Genomic DNA, 18594 nt, shown 5'->3' on the forward strand with positions numbered 1-18594 from the left:
TGGAACGCTCTTATTCCTTCCTCTCGTCTTTTTTTCCTCGCTATATTTGCCTCGCCGCTTTCAATCACTGCCTGTCGATGTTGCTCTTCTGTTTCCATTCGCACATACTGTAAGAACCTTCTCACCTTTCAGCACTGCAAACACTCACACACACATTCACTTCCTCACTCTTACTCTCTTTATTCAATCATCTCTCCAGACTCTTCCGTCTGCTTACTTAGCTTTAAATCCTCCCACACTTTTGCCCAATCTCCACTTTCCATTCTGTTTCCTCTACCTGTCACATCCATTCAATTTTGTTTTTCCAGACTGTAAAGAATACTGCAGACAAGTATTGAGTGTAGGTTCAATTGTCTCTCTGTGTCTGCTTTGTTCTCTCTCCTCTCCAGACTTGGACTTTCGCTACTTCTGGAAGTGGAGCGCGTTCGAGGACTACCTGCTCTTCTGCTTCGGCTTTACCGTGGTGTGCGCAGTCGTCACCATGCTGCTGCTGGACTCTGCCGTTTTCGTGGAGACGCTGGGCTCCCTGGCCGTGATGTTCGAGGCCATGTTGGGCGTCCCGCAGCTTCTGCAAAACTTCCACAACCGCTCCACCAAAGGCATGAGGTACGGCACGCTTCGAGGTCGAGCAGAGCTCTGCAGGAAGCTCATAACTCACTGTACTACTCAAACCGGCACACAGTGGCACACTGCCACAGAACTTTATTAGTGCTCCCTAACACCACATGGAAAGTACTCTCATTAACCTTAATGTGCAGGGAGTGCAAGTAATTTATATTCTCCTGAGCAAAATATGCTAATAAGGTCATTTATAGTCATTAGAACAGTGAGTCAAGGCTTGGATAAACCCAAAGACTGAGTCATAAACAATTATCTAACAGTTATCCATCAGTTTCATTGACAAGGGTAGATGCATTACCGATGTTGAATAGTGACGCCCTCCACTCAGGCCTCATGTTTAAACTACACTAATGAGAGAAAGAAAAAAAGGTGATGATAATACTGTGAAATATCAACTTATTTGCCCTCTAAAATCAGTTAAAAGAATCAACATATTCCCTCCAAGAAATGTTCTCGATGGCATTATTACATGCCACATTTTGAGCTAGAGGTAAACCGATTAATCGTTGGCCGATAGGACGTTTTACAAACTATCATTATCGGTTGAACTGGGCTCTGATAGTGGCCGATGGCTGCACAGCCACCACCAGTCACACATGTACGTGGACGTACATCCCCGTTTTGCATGGAGGCAAGGCAGAGGGGGAGGAAAAAAAGTTATCTTTCGAATATATAATGCAACACTATCAGCTGTTTGTCCCAGATTCAAGACAGGCAGACAGGGAGGAAAATAAATAATTAATTTTTACTATAACTTACTGTACCAATTTGTCATTCTCTCTTCCAAATAATCCAGCCATGTAACCATCCATTCATGAAATCAAATCAAACACTTAAGGATCCTCCTTATCCCGCGAATATGCACAAACATTAATGCTTTGTGTGCATTTAACAATGTAACGGGACGCGCAACAGAAGTAATCCTGGCCAGTCGTACTGTAAACCACAGAACGCCACATCGCCCATTGCAAATAAATAAATAGATCATATTCCACCGATGTAATCCAAGAAATCACACTTCAAGATATTCTCTAACTAATGATTAAATTCAGAGTTACAAAAGCTGGTTTAGTAAAAATGGTGTATGCAAAAGTAGCCGACTAGGCTGCTGCAGAAGTAAAGAAGATATCGGCCGATTAACCAGCTATCGCCTTTTTCCTGCTCCAAACTATTGTTTGCCTTTAAAAAATCCACCATCGGTCAATGTCTATTTTGAGCTAATTCCCGTGGTTAAGTCTGTACCTACGTTCAATTAAAGGTGAACTTGAATGGAAAGAGGCGGTAGAGGGTGAAGGTGGGGGGCAAGCAAAAGGCTTGGCTTGCATTTTGATTGTTAAGATTATGTCAGCGTGTAAAAAGGCCAATGTGTGTATTGATTAGCCTCTCAGGTAGAGGACTGTGAGATCAATTACGCCCCTAATGGCACAGAACCTCCTGGTAATTATGACCATTATTTCCTCATTATGTCTCTTGTCCGTCATCAGTGCACACACCATGCATACTGTGTGTGTGTGTGTGTGTCTCTGTGTGTGTGTGTGTGTGTGTGTGTGTGTGTGGTGTAGTTGTATGCTTTGCTTGTCATTCATCTCTGAAAAGAGCCTGTAGAGACGAAGCAACATATTGAACTTTTTCTCTCCAGGACATAGCCCCTGTCATTTTGTTTTCAGTGGATATTCAGGAAGTAAAGACGTCAGACAGTTAACATGCATACCAGGGGGATACGACGATGATCCTAAAATTAGGATTCTGCAGTGACGTCAGATAGAATTATCAACTATCCCTGGAGTTAGGATGGGTTTTGTTTTCCATATCTTGACTCAAAATTCTTTCATACAATGTAAAATGACAAAATATGTGTTTTTAAGGGCTGCAACCAACAATTTTTTTCATTATTGATTAATCGTTGATTTTTTTTTTTATTAATGAAGTGATCATTTCCTCTATTAAATGTCAGAAAATCATGAAAAATGCCAATCAAAATTTCCTAATGCTCACGATTATGTAATTGAATTGCTTGTTTTGTCCGACCAACAGTCCAAAGCCTAGTTTACTATCACACAAGGCAAGGCAATTTTATTTAAATAGCATATTTCAGCAACAAGGCAATTCAAAGTGCTTTACATAAAACATCAAAAGCATCGAGACAAAGTGCAAAAGAAACACACCACAAAAGGATATTCAAGTACGATTTAAAACAGTCATTAAAGAGACAAGATAATAGAAAATGAAAAAAAGCTAGAATAGAATAAGACGAGTATAAAATACAAGAATAAAAGTTACAGTGCAGTTACATAAGACAAAGAGTAGCAGAAAGTTGTCACAATGGAGAAGCTGTGAACTTGGAAATGGTTAGCATTGTTGCCCCGACAAGACTAGCAGTCTACAGCCATGCTAGCGGTGCTTTGAGCTCAACACTAACGTCAGCATGATAACATGCTCACAATGACAATGCTAACCTGCTGATGTTTAGCTGGTGTAATGATTCCCATGTTAATTCTAATGAGCGTGTTAGCATGCCAACATTTGCTAATTAGGACTTAATAGAAAGTAACTGATGGAAATGTCATTAGTTTTGCAGGTCATAAACCAAAATATCGGACAAATTATTGCAATTCATCCTGAACTTGACATTAATGTCCGGACAAATGTAGTTGTTGAGATATTTCAGTCTTGACCAAAGTGATGGACAGTCCGACAGACCGACATTGCCGACTTCCCTAGAGCCACGCAGCTAGCATGGCTAATAAAAATGGCTTATATGATATTGAAAATACAGTTTTCTATGAATTAACCACTCATTTCAGCTTTAATGTTTTTATTTTTTGAATGAAATGCATAACATGCTTTACACAGACAATCTGGGTTTGAGGAACACCTGCTGCTGTGATTGACACCCCAGATTAGTTGCTCAGACTGACATTAACTGGGGAACCTGTTGAGGCTACAGTTTACAGTTTGTCTTTTGCAGATACATTATTTTCTTCTCCTTTTCCAGCTTACTCAACCCTCTGCTCTTTTCTCCATTGTTCTGTCCTCATTCACATGCTATATTTTGTTTTGTATTTTAGTTTTTTGTTGATTCCCCAAAGGATCAGAATACCATAGAAATAGTGTACACTTGGGAAAAGAGTATTCATGATTCATGAAGGTGGTGTATATGTTTTTCCCTTGAGAGACAATCTGTTTCACCACAGACAGGTGACAGAGGTGCCATCTACTGTGTTCTCCACAGTCTTTGCTGTATATCTAAAATTCTTCTTTAAGACCCGCTCCGTGTTTTCTCTGGATTTACTGTCACTCAGTGCCGTCACAGTAGCTTTTATACTGAAACACAACAGAGGAAAATTCAGTCAAGCCTGCTCATATTGTTTCTCATATCACTCATGCATCCATAAACACAAGAAATAAGATCTGAATATACTTTAGTTTTGAACTCTTCAAGTAATGCAGTATAGGTGATTTACCGTATGAACGGTGTTCTTCCTCTGTAATATGCCCCATTTCACATAAAGTGTCCTCAGGGTGTACATCTGGGTTTGCACTTCCTGTGAGCGCCCATTCAACTCAGAGTGACGCCGAAGATTAAATACACAATAACACTACATTAGGCCTTTGAGATGACTGATGAAGAAGTTAGGAACATCAATTCGCTAAACTCAGATCTATGGAAAAGTCCCGGCATGCTGAGTAATGTGATGATGAACCAGTGTTGTAGCAAGCCACCAAAAACAACACAGTTGTTGGAATCCGCTTCTTCAATATTAAATGATTCTTTCGAGAAAGCACTGTGATTTCAACGTGAATATTTTCGATCCTCGCTATCGATCTCCCCAAGCTAATTGGACGAACGACCCTGCAGGGTTGAAACCAGCCAATTCAGCACTTCTGTCTCCGTGTGCATGACGTGTATTAGATCTTTTGACCCTCATCACGTGTACTTAAGGACTCTCCCATTTGTTCAGTTAAGCTTGAATAAACTGTTTTCCAGATATGACGACTCAGCACATAGTTTGCCCTTCCTCTCATGCCATCCCATGTGAAACAGTTACTTGTTGTTGTTCAGTCAGATTCCCCAGAGTCCTATTACTAAGGTGCGATGGTGAGTCTTATGGATCCATTTCATCAAGGACTGCTCACCTTTTCCAGCTCGCCCAAATGATTACCTTCACTCAGTGAGAGAGAGACACACACACACACACACACACACACACACACACACACACACACACACACACAGGCATGTTCAATCGCGCTCAGCGTAATTATGCTGCCTGGACACTTTGCACATGTGCATGTGTGCGCACACATTCACACTCATACCACTTCTCCCGGGAAATGGAGGAAGGGACAGAGTGGTGATGGAAAGATACTATAAAAGAGAGAGAGAGAGAGGCAAGACTGGATGAGGTATAGAAAAAACATCAGTATGTGATAGAGAAGAAATACAGTATATACAGTATAGGGGAAATGTAGATTGCAGAAATGAGAGAAGTCACATCTGAAAGTGAGCCCCCTTTATTTCTCGCCTCTTCTGTTTACTGCACTTAAAAGGTACTTTCCAGTGGGCAACCTCCGGGTCTGAAAACTGAAGCCAATTAATGCTGGATTATTATTGACAGGTCGCTACCACAGCGTTGTCCGGTCTGGATGTTGTCCGCGTTTTCATCTTAGAACTTTCATCTTAATAAACCTTTAAACTTCGGTTCAAAGAAGATTGCACTTCCAAATATTTGTGTGTGTGTGTGTGGTTTATATTTTATGCAAGTTCATTGCTATTATGGAAAAGAATGTGGTACTGTATCGGAAGGATTATTTGTAGAAATGTGTTTCCAAATGCACTCAAACTTACATGGTGTCTTGCTTTATTTGTTTACTCACACAAATAAGAATAATGCATTCATAAATTTATTCCCACAGTACAACCACAAGACTAGACACGGCAAAAACACCCTAAATTGCTCTTCCACCATGTACTGTAGAAACAAAAAGAAAATGTGAGTTCTGAAAACACAATATCCTGTCTTGTCTTGCCCCAAGACAGACAATAATTGAACAGTGAGAGCTACTGCACGGACTAGTGCAATGGCTTTGATCGTGTTAACTTACACCCTCACAAACATTATTATATGTGCTCTGCTTACAAGCTATACTATGTAAGCACGAAAATGCACACCCTCATGCCATGCATACACGCACATATCTCACACGGAGAGACACAAATACAAAATCCCTGAATGTACACTGGTTAAGTAAACATGTACTAATGTCAGTGGGACACACACTCAGCCTCCATTCACATGATGGGTATCGAAGGAAGTACCCATCATCGGTGTCACTTTAAGGGTACTGGTATTATTACTGGCATCATCATTTTTTAACAATACCCAGCCCTAATACTGTATATTCTTTAATGAAATCTTCTTCCACCCAGTTCTGCCATATCTAGAAGACTGTGCACATGTACCATTATATGCAGCCACTGTCCTCAAACTCACCTTCCAGATGTGCTCCCTTTTGGGACACACAACTCTGGTTCACAGGTCACAAAGTTTCTGGAGGTCATCACAGTGTCTGCATGATATCCTCCAGGGCCAGACTGTTAAGGTCCTGGCCCTTTGTCCGAAATGGCCTGGAGTTCAAATGTGAAACCACCATTAGGCTGCCATTGAAGGGACATGGTAATGGGACCACCATTAACGCTTGAAGGGTGTTACCCAGAGCTGAGAGCAAGAAACAAGCAGCTAGCTGTGAAGGTGTGAGTGACACAGAGTGACAGAAAGAGGGAATGGGAGCTGAATGTGCAGCGGGGACAGCTGTTTATGTTTATATTCTATTCTTTTCATGGACTCAATTGAATGTAGGTTTTTTTGACTACTCTTGTCACATTCATGACAATAAAGAGCAGTAAATTGAATTGAAAGAGAGACAATGGAGGAACTGTCAAAGGAAAGGAAACTGACAGATAAATGTCCGTGTATTTGACTGCATAGAGTAGTTTTCAGTCATCAGGACAGACACACTGCCACCGTCAGTGTCCCCTCCGCTGTCACCGAGTGACATTGTGAAAGTTGGCAGCTTTTGGTGCAGAGCTGGGAGAGGAGAACTGGAAAGGAGGCAAAATAGATAAAGTTTAATGAGAGGAAAGAGAAAAACAGGCGGACTCCCCAGGCAGCCGAGCAGAGAGTGCTGAGCAATCACTCACGCACAAAAACACATTGTTGTTTATATAAACAAATCACAACTTTACCATTCAGTCGTAGCTTCCACCTGAGTAATGAGTGCTTTCAAATGCCAAGCAGGTGACAGCATAGCTCAACAACCAAACACTGTCAGATGAAAACCTCGCATCTCTGTGTGAAGTCAGTGTTTCATGAATAACTAGAAACCACTTTATTCTTCGACTGAACAGCATGTAGTACTCCAATTTTTTTTAAACAATATGAGGTCATGAAAATAAGCTCGAGGGCTAAATGTGCAAAAAAAAGTAAATTCATTCAATCATGCAATTATAAACATTCACATCTGGAAACAGCCCAGGACAACCACAGTCTGATCTGATGGCCACTGACCAGCTCCACTGGAGCAGTTGAGGTTTAGGGCCTTTGCTCAAGGGCACCTTAGTGGTGGGAAAGTGGGAGGGACAGTTGCTTTTATATCCCAAAAATCTGTATTATTTAGGCATGTAGTGCAGACCAGTGTTGTAGCACTCGAGATCGGCCTTCGGTCTTGTCTCGGTCTCAAACAAAATGGACTCTGGATTTATTTCAAGACCACAGCTGCAGGGTAAGACTAAATTGTTATATATATGGCAATAAAAGAGGTGAATGAAGAGGAATCTTGGTGGGTGGTGAGGTGTTTGTATGGGAATGTGGATCTATTTGTGGAGTGCCTCTGGTTTGCATATTACACATTTTATCCAAGTGTATCATGCAGTGTGGGACTTGTACTGGTCTTGGTCACAACCCCTCAAACTCTTGGTCTTGTCTCGGTCTCAATACACTCCGGTCTTGGTCCTGACTTGGTTTCGGTTTATGGTTGGTACAGACTACACAATATCAGCCCGGCTCGAATCGCGAACGATAATGAGTGTCGTGTCGAAAATTGATCGTTTTATCTCACGTAGTGTGTCATAGATAGACAACCGACACCACGTCTGGGATGCCTCAAGACGTCCAGACAGAAAGTCTAGCATATTTGATTTTTTTTGCCTTCTGTCCGTTTGACCGGTCAAGCATAGAGTGAAAGACGACCGCCGATGAGTGGTTGAGGACCGACGTGTAGTCACGTCAAGAATGTATGACTCTCAATCGCCTAATCTGACATTGTGACCATTGTAACCATCAAAAATATAGTCTGAATCACGCATTAGGTGGTCTTGACTGACACTAGATTATCCCATAATCTTCAGCTGGCTCTCATTATAATGTGTAATCATATAGTGAGCCAGCCTGGGTTACAGTGTGACTTGCTCTTTCCTTTTATCTGAAACAATTGAGGAATTCCTTGTGTCTATCCATCAGTACAATTATGTTTCATCACTAATTTAATGGGAAATGTTGCTTCAGTGTTTGAGTCCTCCTGTAAATTATGTTTTATCTATCACATATAATGGGAACATTTTGTCATTGTGTTGATCTGAATCACCTGTATGGTTACTACTGGTTTAGAAGATTGTGTAGCCTTGCGTAAACAAAGCTACGATAAATAGGGCATTATTTTGTTGTTATGCTGAAATAGCCATCACCAAATATGCCATCTCATTTTGCTCGGCTCATTTTCTGGCTTGTTTACATTCTCAGCAAAAAGTACCTAAAATATCCCAATTCAAACTCTGTGTCATACTCCTTCTCCTCACCTCCCCTCCGCTCATTTGGTAAAGTAGAATCCATCTCTTTCTGGCAGGTTGGGAACTTTTCGTTGTTTGCCCGTGTGCGATCGATCAACATGCATAATTCATAGTTAGTGGGTTAAGAGCAGCTCGGCTTCTCTCTCGTTGGGCCCTTTGATTTTCGTCTCTCTATCTGCCCCCTCCTCAGGGAGAGCTACAGCCCTGCTGCCAAATCACCTCACACACACCCTCATGTGTGGGCACACACTTGCATACAAAGATGCGTGGACACACACATCATGTCAATGCACACATGCATAGTTATGCTGAAAAAGAGAAGGAAAAGAGGTGATTGAAGCTCTTTGAAGCTTTAAACATCACCCCATGCTGCTCTAGTGTGTATCTTCCCATGGAGTTGTGTATGTATTATCAAGCAATTACAAGGACTATGTAACCCCCCCCCTGGAGAAGTCTCACATACAAATTGTGATTCCCCACTTACAGCTTTAAGCCTGCGCTGGGTTTAATTTATGATCAGTTGCCTACTTATTTCCACAACAGTAGTGGAAAACATGTCCAACGACATACTTTTGGTCACAATATGTTCTCAGAAATAAGAAACTCACCCCAGAATGCAGACAAATATACCTATCCAAAACCTAGTTAATACAGAATCTGTGTTAGTGTTAAGGCAACATCTCAGCCTTAAATGGAAATGCAGTTCTTTCCCATGATTACAGTGTCCACATTGTTTCTGTTAACGTTGCATGACATCTATGTCATTGGTCACCTTCACATTTGTACTCTGGACTGCAGTCATAAAATTTACATGCGTGGATACAAAATTATGTGCAGTTGTGCAGAAACAAAATAGCAGTCCGCTCTGTGCCTGCAAGAAACTTTCTTTTTTTCCAGTTGGCTTTTCCTTCATTCATTCTTCCCAATATCCATCCATCCATCCCTTGGGCAGTGGACAAGGTGAAAGGCACCAGAGGAGACTGGGACAAGAAGATAAAGAGACAGTTGACAGGAGTAGAGGCAGGGGGGGGGACAGATTGGTATACAGATAAACCAGCAGAGGGACGGGGTTAGGGTGGTGAGGACGGTGTGCAATATGCAAGTGATGCAGGTGACAGAGTGAGACTAATTGAGTACCGGTACTAATGAAGTGTACCTGTTGCAATAAATCAACCAGCTGCAGAAACAGACATCCTGTTAGGCATCTTATCCCTATTGTTGCAAGTGTTGCAGTATATGGCCACACCAATATATTAAATGGAACCTGCTGGTTGTCTTGTGCACCATTTTACACAGGCATCCGTTTCACTCCAGATTGAGGTATTTGGTTACTTTAGAAATCTTGGGAACTTTACTACAAAGTGAAGCTCTATGGGTGTGACCAATGCTTACCTGCAAAGGATATTGTGTAGGGATTCAACTTCTAATTATTCTAGCTATTGATTGATTTATTTTGTGGAGGGATTAATCAATTAATTGTTGAGTCTGTAAATGACAAATGCCCAAAAGCGATGTCTTTAAATTATGTATTTTATTGTTTGACTCGCAGTCTCAAGACTGAAGTTTTGAAATTACAATGAAATAAATTGAACAAAAGCAGCACAACCGTAACCACTTGGTATGGTTCTGTGGCATTTTTGCACCAACGAGTAATTGATCATTAAAATTGTCATGTATTCTTTTTGTTTTTGTTTTTCTTAATATTCACCACTTTAATGATTGGACCAAACTGTCCATTAAGTCGAGAAAGTTGAATGTTTCCCTTACATACAGTATGTTACAATAGAGCAGAGGTCAGCAATTTGTCCAAGGGCCAGCATTTTTCCAAGCAGACACTGTGGGGGCTGGACTTTCAAATAAAAAATAATTACATTTATTTAGGCCTAATAAGCCTATCATTGTTAAATATTTTCACTTCATTACAGAATGAATGTTCTTTTTATTAGCCTATATCAGTGTGACATCCATAGTGATAACTAGATACTTGCAGACCTCTGCCAATGAGGCAGTTCACTGAGGAGTAAAATCTGTAATTACAGAAACATAATTGCAGAATGCAGTCCTCGTTTATTCGGGGCAGGCACAGCAAACTGACTAAAATGCACATGTGAAGGCACACTTTAGCGCGGCTCAAGCACTTTGACCGTATCCTTTAATTTGGTATTGTCTACGATTGAGTGTGATTGCATATTCTGTATGTAGCGATAAACACTCTTATAGCATTAGTTATTGCTTTGGCATGGTCTGAATCTGCAGTGGGAGGCTGCCTGAACGCTTGGGTCACAGGTCACACACTCACCATCCAGTTTTTTTTGTTTCGTTCCGCTAATCGACACATCCAGGTGATGCCGTCATGAATTAAATGTTGGAAGTGTTTTCACAGATATACCTGACTTCAGTTGAAGAATGTCGGCATTCAGTTTGACACAAATCATTGTCAGTTGAGCTCGACTAACCCGGCTAATCAGGCCAAGCTGACTAGCATGCTACAGCTGATAGACTGGTGCGCTGCCAAAACTTTCCGGGTAAAACTCATTGATATTCTGTCGGCCGGATGGAAAGCTTCGGTGGGCCAATTGGCAGTTGCCAATCACTGGAATAGAGTTTTGGACAGTTCTACAGCACATGATTTACTGTATGTCCAGCACCAAAAATTGGTGCCAATACATAATGTAGTGTCTTTTTTTATGTAGGGAAACAATTATTAAAGGTTTGAAGGATGGGGTGGTGGATTGGTGCACAGCATGTTCTTTCTCACTAAAGACTGTAGTTTGCGTCGTGCCTCTACCAAAAATGAAAGTCACTTGAATTGGACAATTCCCAACATTGGCATCTGGTGGATCTGGTAGATAGAAAAACAAGTCCTCTGCTACAATATACTGTAACACAGTGATTCTCAAAGTGCATATCTACAGATGGGGACCATTTGCGCCAATAAAACAAGCATATTGTATGTATATTGTACTTATATGACTTCCAACCCAGGTTAGCTGTGGGCCAATAGAAACTCTGATATGATTGTGACACACAGCAATAAGTTCATTATTTCAATAAGCACCTACTGAAAGTCAGCTTTATGCTGCTAAGTTTAAATGTCTGGATTCATTAGAATCAAATACATTTTTATTTGTACATACATACAAGGAATTTATTAGGACTACGCCAGTCATACTACTGTTTATTTTCTGAAAGCTTTTAAGATCAATTACTTGAAATGTAGGCTATAAATGCTGTCAAGTTGAGCCCAAATGCAATTTGAATAAAATCACCCTCTGTTTAAAAGGTATATAAGTGGTATAAACATTCAATAACAATAATATATACAGTATGATATAATGCAAATTTCCCCACTGTGGGACTAATAAAGGATTATCTCATCTTATCTTAACATGATTCAAATCAAAATGTGTTTCTGTTTATCACTATGAACCATGTCTGAAGTATTTAGCTTAAAACCTTTTAGAATACAAGTAGTTCCAGTAGCATCTAAGAGTACAAATGGTTGTAAGCATAATGCTGAATCTGTGTTACGATTAAGAGGCTGTAACACACAGCATGTAAAATTGATTTTCACAGTTGTAAAGGAATTAAGCAATGCTTTATTTTTGGATGAACTCTATAGTTATTTTGGACCTGCTATAAGATGCTGTTTCACAAATTGACATTTACAGATGCATCAGGCAACTTTGCTGATATTTGGGCCATGAAATCACTAAATTGTACACACCACGCTCATGTCCTTTTAATTCTCTCTCTCCCCCTCTCCCCTGTTTCTGTCGCACTTTCTAAATGTCACTCAGCCCTGTTTCCTGTAGTAGTGTTCCACTTGTCCACTCCAGCCGCTTAGAGGAGCTAATAGCTGGCCTGACAGCGCTCGTTCAATACACAGCACAATTACTGCCTGGCCCACATACGGCACAGCCATCACACCATGCAATCAGACCCCTCTCTCTCTCGCTTCCTCCATCGCTCTCCCCTGTCCTGTCACTCCCGACCTATCAGGGTGGCTCCGTTTCTCACCCCTCTTTAGATTTATCATCCCCCTCTGCCCGGATACATTGTCATCCATCTCTCATCATTTTCCTTTTACCCCGGCCACATCCTCCCTCATCCATCTCCTAGCTCCCTTCTTTTTCTTTCCATCCCTGACGTACGCGGTTCACCATTTCACCCTCTCCTCTCTCATCTCTTGCCACTTGCTCAGATGAAGGTGTCAGGTCAGTAGTAATCAATGAGAGACTTGTCCAGGCCGAGCTGAACTGAGTCAGCGTGAGTGCATGTGTGTGCGCCAGTGTTTGTGTGTGTGTGTGTGTATGCTTTGGTGAGAACGTGGAACAAATGAGCAATTTCATGGTTTTGCATTTTCTGTTTCTCTGTCTTTGTGAATTAAAGTTAAAGCAAACTGGCACACATGCTCATTGATGCATGCTTGTGAGAGACCGAGGTCGTCAGTCAGTCAATATTCTCAATCAATACCATAATAACTCCTTCTCCCTGTGGACACTCAAAGCCTCGCTCCAGACCAAGTTCGATTGTTTGCTCTGTGTGTCTTTCATCGGCTGTCAACTGAGCCACAAGCCCCACGATTAACAGTATCTCAGCCAGATGGAGCTACATGAGACTAGCATGACAAACAGAGACTGTAAAATGTGAGTGTGTGTGTACTCTAAATGTGTGTGTCCCTGCCAGAGATGAACGACCTCAAACTGGCATTTTGTCTCCATTCTGCTGCACCGCTGCAGAGGCTGCTTTTGTGCAGATGACCCGCCCTCCTTAATTACATTGTTAATGACTCATCCTCGTTAATGATGTTTGCCGTCTCCTGAGCAAAGAAATTAGCCAAGGAGGGAGCGGAGAATTCGGGAGGGTGAGTGAGGGCGAAGGAGGGGAGGGAAGGTTAGGCAGAGGCAGAAAAAGACAGAGGATAACGAATAAATGAAGGTTGGAGGGCTGTAGAGAGGGACAGAGGAGACAATGCTATAAAAATAAGTGTAAATAGGGTGAATCAAAGGTGTGCTTTTTATGGTAGAAAAAAATTGCCTCCACACTGAATTAAATATCTCCCCTAATATACTTTTTCTGCTCCTTCTTCCTCTTCTTTACGATTATTCACTGATATGCAGCTCTAACCAGCTTTGGGTGCATGTGCACGCAATCAAATTATTCTTCTACTACTGAGATTTATATGGTTATATGGTGCAAATTAACCGCAAATATGAAAATATGTTTAATAGGACATTCTGTTACTGCATACACTCAACTTATGTCACAAGATTTGTTTTGTTAAGAAAGTCAAAAATTGACCAACCAGTATCAGTGCTGTCACTCTTTCAGGAAATCAAACTTTCTTACTAAAAGCACAAGTTTGACATCACGTAGCAAAATACATTATTTCCATTGGGGATTTCCAATGTGCTCTCTTGTGCAGCTCTGCGAGCCATAAAGCTCTGCACTGATTTTTAACTAAAGGCCCAGAAACACCAAACCAAAAACAAAGACCGACCATTTCGTCGCCTCAGGTTTCCTGTGTCTTGGCCGAAAAGCTGCACTCGAACACACCGCAAAGACTACAGCAAAAGGCCAACTACCACGTACATTCTACGTATGCGTGGATATACAAGCCGTTATAATATAAATAAAGCAGCATTTGCTGATCATTTTCACACCGCTCTCACTCCCGACTTAGCTTCATTTCAGATGGCCATGTGGTTGTGAAAACATCCGTGTATTGGAATGTACAGATGGAAATGAAAAATGAGAAGAGCATTCAGTGTGCGAACTCTTGACTTTACTCGTTGGTTTGCTTTCCTCACTTCCGTTTCTCTTCTCGTGCACTGATTCGTTTAAGCCGAACAACCAATCAAAGTGGTTTCTCTCAGCGACAGGCGGTGCCGCCGATTCAACATGCTGAATCGGCCAAAAAGCCTCCGACACGGGCAGACTAGAGCCGACGGTGCGAGTCACGTCGCAAAAACTAGGCTCACCAACAGCCCCAAACTGGACGGTTTAGTGTGTCAGTACCTTAAAAGTTCAACTAAATTGAACTACTTCTTCTTCTTGCATTTTACAAAGTAAGCAAATATTTGTTAAGCCTTACTTTTATTCACAAATTTTCCATCTATGGGGAGGAATGCAAGATGCTTTCCTCACATTACTATAACATTTTCCATGTTAAAACAGTAGCTTGAATTTTAAATTAAAAATGACACTATTCTTTTTATTCCATTATTTTGAATGTAATATACCTCTTCACGAGTTGTTTTTTGGAGGATTTGTTCCAACCAGCCAACTAACTGTGCTGTAAAATGCAACTTTATTATTTGACTTTATCATGGTTCGCAGTAGAAGCTGATAAAAGCCACTAACTTCATTCCCTTTTATAGAGAAGAGAGGAGCACCGTAAAAGCAGTGACAGAGGCAATAAAAGTAAAGATGACAGTTGAGCGGGACGACGGACAAAAGAAGAAAGTGGCGCGGTGAAAGAAAAAGATGAGGAGAGAGATGAAACGAGAAATCTGAAGTTCAGCGAAGGGTACTCTCGGAGGAACAAAAAAACTTCAGTGGAACAAAAAGCAAGTATTTCCCCTGAGGGATACCGGCAGCTTAGAGAGAGAGAGAGAGAGAGAGGTAAAAGCACGACGATTTTAAATTCTTTAGCGCACTTATTTTTGGAGCAGTTCAATCAAACCCCGGAGTGTTTACCCCGGAGGTTTAAATTGTTAGGGGAGCAGAACACATCAGTGAGACTCAGATCTGCTCTAAACAAGCGCTCCTTGGTCAGCCTTTGGAAGAGGTGGAAATAGCCGGATTCTTGCCTGAGGTGGTTAAATTGGAGGTGGGAGGACCAAAGAGGGAAAAAGCAGAGAGCTGTGTGTTGACAGAAGCAGATTGGCTTTTTTTTAATCTCATATTCAGGGTAGATCTGTTCAAGTTTTGGATTGACATAAATCAATCAACGAATCTTTGCTGTAGAAAGGCCCCTGTAGGCACAAGTGACAATTACAAGATGAGAGTAAATAATCAAACAAAGTGAAACAGCAGCACAAGTAGAGAGAGAGTCACAAAGATGGTCAAACTGACTCAGTCATGTCTTTCATCATGTCTTTTTTACAGCAAAGTTACTTGGAATTTTGTGTACAAATAACCACTATAGATGAAAATAACACAGTGAAAGGATAACATTCAGAATTTTTGATGGTTTTCCTTGACTTCGGGACAGTTGAAATTATTTTTCAGGATGGTGGTGAAAAAAGTTAGTCTGGAGCCTTGTATACCAGCTGCTAAAACAAACCAAAAAATAGCCGATACCGACCATTTTTTGCCCTCAACCGCAAAACGTTATGGCCATTTTTGCGCTCCAACATCACTAGCATAATATCTTTTGTGAATCAGACGCTGAGACGGGGCAGATAGCGGTTGCAAATGATGTGCATTTCATGGTGCCATCAGCGGTGTGAATCCGCCCTTCAGTGTTGTTTTCGTCCGGCATATAAAGTGGGGGATCCAGCTGTCGTTAGCTGTAATCTCATCACTCTTTATGTTATCTCGTTGAATCACAGCATGGACAGAGTCACAGAATAATGTATGGAGGTAAATGTCAATCCTGCAGCTGGTTAACTGCCTATGTGTCCATTGGAATTTAAGAGCGTATTACAAAGTTGTTTTAGTGCCCGCCCACACAGATATTGGACAAATCAAGTTACCACTACGACGTCGTCAGTCTGAACCAAAAAAAATTTAATTAAATAAAATATTTTTTTATTTTGACAAAAACAAGTGCACAGATGAAAAACAACAACCATGGGCAAAACATTATATTGATTTTTGCTTGACTTCCCAGTGCAGATCTATCCATTTTGTGACAGTTAATGACTCAATTTATGGGTGTAGTTATTGCATATGATAGTGTCCAGATGTGCAGCTTGACCGTCCCATGTATTGTAACAGCTGTGAGTTCAACCTCCATCATTACACATCCTGTACCTCTCCAGCACAGCCTGTGTTTTTGCAGCCTATGCGCCTGTCTGGGTTGTTAATCGCATTTGGGTACCACATGCAGTGTCTAGATTTAATTCATTCTCAGATATGTTGAATAATCATGTCCTCGGTTCCGTGCCAGGGCAGGATCGTTCGCCGCAAATGTTTCGGTTCCTCATGGGGGCCTGGAGGGAGCCCAGGGACAGCTAGGAGTTTGACATGACTGTGCAAGGAGAGCTCAAGGATAGTACAGGACAAATGTCCCCACAGTCATTAGTCAGCCTCTACCCCCATACGCACTCATCTTCCATATCTATCTCACAGAGGTCTCCTGCCTCTCTTTCTCTCTGGCGGCCTCGCTGTCTTCACCCTGTCTCTCTCACTGCATTCTAGATAAATGCTGTCCTCTGCAGGCTCTCTGTCTCCGGCTCTCTCCTCGACCCTTTCTGACCCTTACAGTATGTCTCATTGATGACTGATGGTCCTACTCTGTCTTCAGGCCCAGTCAGCCCTAGTAAAAAGAATAAACTCATATTACATTCAGCCCTATGGGATTTCACTGTCCAGAGAGCAAGGGTAAGGGAGGGAGTAGAGAGGAGGTGGAGTAGGAGTGAGGGCAGAGACTGTGAAGGGTAGAGTTAAAGAAACATGACGGTAAATGAGTCGAGTCGAGGGGTGGGGGGGACAGCACAAGTGAGGAATAATAGCACAGGGGAAAAAAAGGATGCTGAAGGATGAAGACAAGATAGAAAATGATGAGTGGAGGAGTGCAAGTTTCAGAGGATTCCTTCAGGGTATTGTGTTGGCATCAGGCTGCTGGCTTGGCAGATGTGTAGTGTCTTCTTCAAGGTCTTTCCTCTCAGCCTCTATATCTCTCAGACAGGCAATCTTAGTGTGTCTTTCTCCTTCCTTCACTTGCTCCATCGTGGTGTGATCAATTGGTGGTTTCGGCCAAACTTCATCCTGTTCGTTGATGTTTTTACTGCATCCCTGCTGTTTCTTATACAGCAGGAACTAAATAAAGCTGCTCTCAAAAATCTTTTCTTTTACTGCACTTGTTTTAACTTTGTTTTTTTTGTGAAATTCCTCCAACCTGTAAAAGAAAAAAATTAAAGGAATGGTTGAACATTTTGGGTATTTGCTTTTTGCTTAGAGTTAGATGAGAAGATTGATACCACATGTCGATGTACTATAAGTATGTAGCTGAAGCCAGCAGGTTTTTTAGCTTAACTTAGCATAAAGACTGGAGCATAAAACCAAAGTGACACGTTGTAATTTTATGGGGGGTTATAAGCTGTACTATTTTTGGCTGGTACTAGTGACCTCATGGAGTCTCAGCTGGTTGCAGTAAACAGCAGAATTTTCATTTCTACAGTGTTTGGGGGTTTTGTGCGGGTTAAATAAACAAGATATAGTGTGTAAATAAGTGAGCTTTAGAGTTGCTGGTAGGCGTAGTTTGCTATCTTTGTATTAGGAATCAATTTTTTTTTTTTTTAATTCTAACCGATAGCCAATCCTCATTAACCGATTATTAAAAATGAACTGACAAGATTAGTGTGTTGCATGCAGCGGTGCTGTGGTTGTAGTGCCTTACAACGCACCCAGCTGCAACGATAAGCCGATGCACAAACAGGTTAAATCCATTATTTATCGCCAGCTGCAGTGTATGTGCAAAACAGACAACTGAGTCCCCAGATCACCCGACTGTGAGAGTTAGCAGCCATGATGCTGTTAATATTAAGACACATGCAGCTGCTTCCCTAGTAAAAGTCTCCACCTCATTATTTAGTTTAGCTGCGAGGTTGTCAGCTGTGTGCCAGCCTGGCGTACTCTGTCAGTCCGGCGTTTGTCAGCGCAGCGTAATGTTAGCGAGCGTTCAGAGGGCCGGGTGTGTGTGGCGGCGGCGGCAAGTGTGGGGTTGTCGATAGCGTTGTAGCTGAGAATATAGCAGTGCAGTGTGTGTACAGTTTATTTGTCGCTGACTAATGCTACAACTCGTCAAGACCCAAGCCAAGCTCCTGTATCTTGCAACACCGGCTCACTCACTTAAGGTGGGCTGTTAAAGTGGACCAGCTATTCTCCTTTAAGTGACAAGCTGCTCCTCTGAGTTTAGCTCAGCTTTTTTATTTCATTTTTAATATATCTTTTAA

General features: G+C 41.6%; 1 protein-coding gene across 2 annotated transcripts in view; it reads left to right on the plus strand.

Moving 5' to 3' along the window:
• si:dkey-246g23.2 (solute carrier family 66 member 2) overlaps positions 1-18594 on the plus strand; it is a 62349-nt gene that overhangs the window by 39192 nt on the left and 4563 nt on the right. For both annotated transcript variants that reach the window (XM_037768003.1, XM_037768002.1), the window contains exon 4: positions 390-606. In XM_037768003.1, coding sequence (XP_037623931.1) covers positions 390-606 — 217 coding nt within the window. The remainder of the gene's footprint in view (positions 1-389; positions 607-18594) is intronic.

The sequence above is a fragment of the Sebastes umbrosus genome, chromosome 4 (assembly GCF_015220745.1).
Source record: "Sebastes umbrosus isolate fSebUmb1 chromosome 4, fSebUmb1.pri, whole genome shotgun sequence".
Taxonomy (NCBI): domain Eukaryota; kingdom Metazoa; phylum Chordata; class Actinopteri; order Perciformes; family Sebastidae; genus Sebastes; species Sebastes umbrosus.